The 7,700-nt window shown below is 27.9% G+C and overlaps 2 protein-coding genes across 2 annotated transcripts; both read right to left on the bottom strand.

Annotated features, from left to right (window-relative positions):
* Window positions 1-3,376: 3,376 nt before the first annotated feature.
* LOC122273132 (uncharacterized) lies at window positions 3,377-7,700 on the bottom strand (the record flags this gene model as incomplete). The annotated part of the gene is given in 2 exon segments (XM_043057193.2): window positions 3,377-6,157; window positions 7,632-7,700. Coding segments are annotated over 2 exon segments (1,149 nt in total), but the record flags the coding sequence as incomplete, so codon positions are not given.
* LOC122273131 (transposable element P transposase) lies at window positions 3,808-4,914 on the bottom strand. The gene has a single exon (XM_071176880.1). It carries the CDS (start codon window positions 4,912-4,914, stop codon window positions 3,808-3,810), a length of 1,107 nt encoding a protein of 368 aa, XP_071032981.1.

The raw sequence follows: 7,700 nt of genomic DNA on the forward strand, positions 1-7,700 counted from the left end.
ATAAAGAAGCCAAAAAATTTAAAAGGAAAGATTATTAACGAATAATTAATTTAACCAAAAGCTTAAAATATCAAAATAAAGTTCACATTCGGTGTTAAAATATTAGATATGAACAATGTTATATAACAATAATAAACGAAAACATTCCTAATAAAATGTTCTGCTTTCACTTTTATAAATAAAAATTTAGCTGGAAACTAAAATTGAGGCTCTGAAACACAGAATGTATTTAAAATTTAAAAATAAGGCGATCTTTCTTAGCAATCTAAGTTAATAGTCTAAACAAGACTATTAACTTAGTTGTTTATGTAGCATAACTTTGTTTCCGAAAAAATAGTCAAATATAGATATGCAACTATAGATAGAATATACTAATCATATAAAGAAGCCAAACAATTTAGAAGGAAATATTATTAACACAGAATTAATTTAACCAAAAAGCTTAAAATATCAAAATAAAGTTCACATTCGGTGTTAAAATATTAGATACTAACAATGTTATATAACAATACTAAACGAAAACATTCATAATAAAATGTTCTGTTTCCACTTATATAAATAAAAATTTAGCTGGAAACTAAAATTGAGGTTCTGAAACACAGAATACATTTAAAAATAAAGCGATCTTTCTTAGAAATCTAAGTTAATAGTCTAAACAAGATTATTTTAGTTGTTTATGTAATATAACTTTGTTTCTGAAAAAATAGTCAACTATAGATATGGAATGAAGTTTATTTTAGGAATCAAGAATTTGTAAAATAAATTATTTTTTTATTTGCGGTCAGAAAATTTAGGAATAATTGTTGAATAACTAGATTCAAATAACTAGGGATATTGCCAATAGAATTCATATGTTAGGCTTAGAGACTAAAATAGTAAACAGCTCATGTTTAAAGCAAATTTAAAGTGCATAGTATAAAAATTGTTCGACTCACCTTTGATAGAATTGTTCTTTCTAGTTATAATCCAGAAATGATCCTTTCCTAATCTTCTTTAAATAAATAAATCTAAATTAAAATCGGCCATGCTTTGAATCTCTCACATAAACGTAACAGAGCGATCGACTCTCTTTCTCCCTCCAAACCTACTCCCTGCTCGTGATGACTAATGCTACTGGTTTTCTTCAGTAATGAGCTAACGTTTACCACTAGCAGATAATCACCGATAACCATGCACGCCTCGCTACAGCCATCTATTTATTCGGATCCATCAGCCGTTTAGAGGGCGCTGCTCAGCATGCGCATGCGGTACGGGTATGAAATTCTAATCATTTGCATATTATGCTCTACTTGTCATTTCTTGAAAATTTCAGCTCACTCGCGTAAATCCTTCATGGTGTTGCAATTTTCACAAACATGAGTTTAAATGAAATATTATTCATATTTAATTTTAAGTCTGATAATTTTTCTAATAACATTCCAACAATAGCTCAAAGTGTGACAAATTCTAATTCACTTGCATTCTCTGACATTAAGTTGCCCCCACTCTCAGTGCTAACCCTTAATGGTAAAATTGACAACTGTATTCTGTTTAAAGATATGTTTGAAGCCAGTGTAATAAAGAACAGTTCCGTTTTTAAATTCCATTAAATTAAAATATTTTACGTATTGGTCGTTTGATTATTTTGTTTGGTCAAATATGCTTTCCCACCTTAATAATTATAAACTCACCAATTTGAGCCAATTTAAAAATGTAATTCAAAATAAGTGATAGGAAGTATCAATGAAAGCCATATGTACTGCCTGTGATAGGTTTGAAAAAAGACTTAAGCTTATAAAGAAAGTAAATGTGGTATAATTCCAAAGAATAAATTGTAAAGATACTTAATGAATACTACTTTATTTTAATACAAAAATTTTGTACGTGATTTGTTTTGTATTATTGTAATTAAAATTTAAAAGTGTATGTTGAGTCTCTCTCTCTCTCTCTCTCTCTTTATATATATATTGTAGNATGTTTCAGCTATTTTTCTACATAGCTACCACCAGAATTGAAGCACTTGTCGCATCGTGGGATCAACTTTTGTATCCGTCTGTCGCAGAACTCTGTCGCCTGTGAATGGAACCAGCGTGTGCCGAAAAAACTGACACCCGAACACAAAATTCAACGCTTAGGACTCTGTCGTGACCTTCGAGACTAGAGGAGGCCAGCTTACTAGTTCAATGAGTCATCACGAGGAGGGAAAGAGCTTCAGCGGTGAAAGAGAAGAAATACTTCTCTAGTCGACGATTTTTCGCATAACTAGATTCTTTTCATGTTAATATTTCAGCAACTATATTATAGTAAAAAAATGATATTATAGGCGATTCATCGAATTTTAACCAAATTTTTGTAATATTCTTTATTTTACAAATTATGTTCGAGACAAAAGTAGAGCCTTATTTTGTGTTTCATAAAAGTTATCACGAATAACAAATATAGAAATAACAAGAAATTGCTTTGATTAATTAATCTTTCTATTGCTTGGTTTTATTAAAAATATGACTATATTTTTGGCATTCTTTTAACACCATAACTTTTATTAGAAACAAAATTTTACTCTTAAAATCACGCGTTAGATAGCAGAACTGTTTTCAACTTTTGTAATCAAATTTACAATGATTATCAAGAAAAAAGTTGTTAGATTTAGTGAAACCTTTTATATTTTTTTCTCGATTAAATAGAACCATATTGTATGGAACAAAATTGTTCAATTATAATTTGATAAATTTATTTGAACATAATAAAAAAGGAACTAAAACATTTTTTTACAAAACAATTTTATTGGTCAATCACAACATACAAAGCAAATAAAAAAGATTAAGGCCCACATTTAATAAATACTTTAAACAAATGTTTTTGTAATACTTTTACAAAAATATTTCAAACAAGCAAAAGACACTGCACTGACAATAATGCAATAAATGGAATATTTAGGATTTAGTTTTATCTACATAAAAATTTTTGAAAAATAATTTTTTACCATAAATCTCTTTTTTTAATAAAGAAATTGAATATATACATGCATAAAAACTTTTGTTTACATTCAAGAAATACCTGAAATGGAAAACTTATAAAAAATATTTTCTAAAATTAAAAAATTGGGTGAAAAGTACTCTTTTTTTAAAAATTATAATAAATGGCTAATAAATAAAATCCTACTGATGTAGTAATCACTAATAAATCTGATGACACTGCATAGAAAAAGAAAAATAGCCGAAGCTTGAAAAAATGTTTATTTAGCAGATTTCATAAATTTAAATTGTATGAATTTTAAAAAATTTAAATTGCATGCATTTAATATACAAATTAATTTTTAAAACCTTTTAAATTTAGTAAAAAAATTATTTTTTTTCTTCAGAAAACCATTGAGCCTAAAAAATGAAATTTATTCAAATTTTTATTTATTTATTTGTCTGAACATTAATTTTAGTTTTCTTAGAAGAATTAGCAGAAGTATCACTAGTTAAAGTTTTTAATTTTCGTTTTCCTTCCGCCTTGTCTGTCTTTTTGGTACTGGCTTTGGACTTTTTTGCTTGGTGTACATCATTTTTAAGTTTACAGTAATTGTTAAGTAAAGTATTTGTTGCTGACCTCATTATTTTAATACAAATTTTTTCAAAATTAAGCCCACAGCTGCATACTGAAAAATCCCATATTTCTTTTAACAATAAGATATCTTTAACTATCTTCATAACCAAATTGCGTTGATTCAAAACTTTTAAAAATTGAAGCTCATATTCCTCACTTATCAACTTTTGGGTTACAACATAAATATGTAGAACAACATTTGTTACAAATTCTGACGGATAAAGTAACCCACCTCTATCACAATTTCTTTATAAGATTGCAATTAACGTCAATATTCATTTCTTTATCTGTTACTAATCTTTTCTTACACTCTAGACATTTTAGACTTTTATGAACTGTATGAACACAATACCCTGCCAAATATGTTATTATAGGTAGAGAATGGGCTACTTTATCTAAATCAGAATCTGTAACTTCAATCTCTTCAAATAATTCCTCTACGTCTTCATTAATATCATCTACTGTATCAGAGTCAGAATGGAATATATTAATGCTAAAACTGCCAGAAGTATGGGATACAAGTTTCAGTTCCTTACTAATGCGAAGCTTACTTTCAGTTTCATAAAGCTGCCTAATGGATATATGATACTGGTCGCCAGCCATACTTCGGTACAGACCGAACCGAGATTCAAGCCTGTCGGTTTGAATTTTTCCTAGCAACAAATAGGACAAACCAAAATTACTAGAGCAATACTCCATTATATCTAGATAAGCTTGAGACGTGTGTCTTAATGCCGAATGAGTTTCTCTACTTAGTTTTCCATTATCAGCATTCATCGCCTCCCACCTATTCAACCAATCAATAAATTTACTCAAAAATGCCTTTCTAATGTCATCAGATTTATTAGTGATTGGTTCACACATAACGTTTCGTTTAAATTTGCCCTTAGCAACAGATTTAACATTTGCTATATCCCACCAATCACAAAATATATTAATGTAATTTGCAGTTTCTTTATAATGCATGAGTTCATGCTTCTCACCCAACTCTAGAATTCCTTGTACAAGATTTCTATTAAAAATTTTTAGTGCAAGAGAAACACTTTGCCGTTCCAGGTTTGTCGGCCAAAGAGCTTTTCTGGTGAGGCCTAAACCAAACTTCAACAATTCAGTCGATTCAATATCATATATCTTTCTTAAAACACTGAGGGATGCAGTCTGAAATTTCTCATCGTTTTCAAATGAAGGATAATACATAAAATAACCATTTTTCTGGTTAAACCAATTATTTCTCTGCGCTTTGATGATATGCACAGAGTCTATAACAAAAAATAATAACCTTGAATCATCTGCTGGATGCGAATACTTAGTTTTAAATGCAGGCGGATTACTAAAGTTAGACATGGCTTTACGATTTATTGAATTATTGTCAGTGACGACGCCAACAATAGTGAACCCAATGTTTTCTAAACCCAAAACTATCTTTTTAATCAATTCAAAAAGATGTGCAGCCACAATATGACTCACTGGAAATACATGTACAACATCTCTAAATGAAGAGCAAATGCTACTTATCATGAAAACATGTGCACTTGTGGCTAACTATCAGTATTGTAACTATCAGTTGTGGCTCAGTATTATCATATGAATTGCCTACAATATTTCCCCCTTTGTAATCCACATAGGGCTTTAGATATATCTCATCCAGCATTAAAAAAACTTTTAAATCTTCATCATTCAATTTGGAAAATATTTGTTTAGCATACATAAGAAAATATTTGTCTTGTTGTTCAAAATTTGGGGTGGATTTTAGCAGCGAGCTAACTTTTCTGATAGTACTAGGGTCTGGTAAAATTAAATTACTAGAATGTCTAACAAATTTATAAGCCTGGGGAGATAAGTAATAGAAAAGAGATGAAAATATTAAAATATCAGGAGAATAACGGTATCTAACAGGTGTTACTTTAAGGAGTTTGATTTGTTCAATAAAAAATTCAATAAAATATTTAAATTTATCATCAACAAGATTTAGGCAATTTTTTAAGGCTGATATTATTACATCTATATTTTCTTCTAGGGAGTTATTGATTACATTTTCAGACTCTAGATGATTTAAAACATTAATAACTTCATTAAAGTTGCTTACTTTTAAAGGTAACTTTGCTTCGCCACACTTAGTTAAACATTGGTTTTTATATGAAATATTAAGTTCCAGAGAACTATTGATGAATACAGTATATGCAATGATAGGCACTCCTTCTTTAAAGTTTAATTTTAAAAAAAATAAATTTTCATCCTTCTCTATCATTCTCCAAGCTGCGGGAACATTATTGATTCCAAAACAGTTTTTCATTTCAAAAAAGTCTTTAAAGCCATACTTCTTTTCAAACTCACATTGGCTTTTCAAACTGTCAGCTAAAGCTTTGTTTACCTGCTGTTGCTCTAATAGTTGCTTCTTTAAAATAGGATCAATCCGATCTTTGTTAGTTGATGATAAATATTTCGGACAATTGGGAAAAATTGAAGGCACTGCTCCATCTTTTAATCGTGGATATTTCAATTTAGCTCTGAGGGTTTCTCCCGTAGATTCCTTGTAGAACGTTGTTTCAAACTCAATATCGTCTGACTGAAAGTGTCTTTCACAGACCTGAAATAGAATATTTTATTCGAAAATTACATTGACGATTTTTATATAGACATTCACAATAAGACAGGAATATTATAGATAACACCAATTCATATTCATCTAATCTCTAATAACTTATTGAAAGAAGTATAATTTAGAAATATAACTTATTGAAAAAAAATATGTAATTATTTTCATAAATAAACAAAGTATGCTTAAAACTTATTAAAATGATGAAAATAATATTTTTTCCACTATACACATCTTGATATAATGAATTGTTAGATTATTTAAATATGCATGCAATTTTTTATTTTCTTTTGATGAACAATATTCTTAAAAGAAAAAAATTATCTATCAAATCATTCGTATTACTGAGTATATATACTACAAACAAATTATTTTAAACTAACTAATTTTATTTATATCTTCGCATGATTCCTTTAATTTTTCTCATATTCTTTAAAAAAAATTATTCATGTATTATGGTAAAAAAATTTCATTTCTTATTTTCTGATTATATTATACAGGGTTCCCACTCAATCTTTTAAAAAAAATTCAAGGACTTTTTAATGACTTTCAAGGACCTAAAATCAAATTTTTCAAGAACCTATTCCATATTATTGTTATACGCTAAAGTACATGTCAACCAGATTTTACAATTACGTAGAAGCAGAAATTGTATATTTTTAAATCATAATGCTTATTTGACAACAACAAAAATTATTTATTAAATTTATCAGCTAATAATATGAATGGTTGATAGTTACATTGCTGTTTCAAAATATTTTAAAAAATTCCAATTGACCAAAAAAAAGAAAAAAAATCCAATTGACACAGGATACTAACCAACATTTAAAACTAGCATCAGTGAAACTTCATGACAAATGAATTAGAATTAATGAAACTGAATGAATGAGTAATGCATATTACATTAAACAAGAAGCATAGTAAATGATTGATAAAGTTTGTGTATTTGTACGGTTTTTAATGTTAACGGACAGCTTAAAATGTTTTCTTTCGTTTTTTGTTCTATCTTTTGGAACAAAATTATTCTTTATTTTCTTACCTCAATTTTAAATTCGAAATAGCTATACAATATTCACAAAATCGTATGTAACTTCAATTATATAGAAATAAATCATCAAAGAATAGCCTGATTGTTAACCTATTTGCCCAACCACACTTAATTAAAAAAAAAGAAGTGCAAAGTGGAGCATTTTAAAAACTTTCATTGATATCAATATATGCCTAGGTAACTATGTACATTTTTCCAAATAAAAAAAATGGTTATAGTATTTTCTTTGTCTACACCATAATTAAATTTAATATAACATACATTTGTAAGACTGCATATAAAATTAATGGGCAAATTTTAGTAAATAATTTAACTTTAAAGCCAGACTACATACATTAAATTATTTGCATTGAGTAAAGCTAGTAAAAAATATGAATAGATTTTTAATTTAAGTAAGAATTATAAAAAGTAACTTACCTTAGTATTTTTAGTCACAATTAGGTTAGTTCTTGGTATTGCTTTAACCCATTTTTTAAGTAACTCTTC

This window comes from Parasteatoda tepidariorum, unplaced genomic scaffold (genome assembly GCF_043381705.1).
Source record: "Parasteatoda tepidariorum isolate YZ-2023 unplaced genomic scaffold, CAS_Ptep_4.0 HiC_scaffold_2547, whole genome shotgun sequence".
Taxonomy (NCBI): Eukaryota; Metazoa; Arthropoda; class Arachnida; order Araneae; family Theridiidae; genus Parasteatoda; species Parasteatoda tepidariorum.

Excerpts from the sequence above, each read along its gene's own strand:
- LOC122273131 (XM_071176880.1), bottom strand. The coding sequence starts at position 4,914 with ATGTCTAACTTTAGTAATCCGCCTGCATTTAAAACTAAGTATTCGCAT.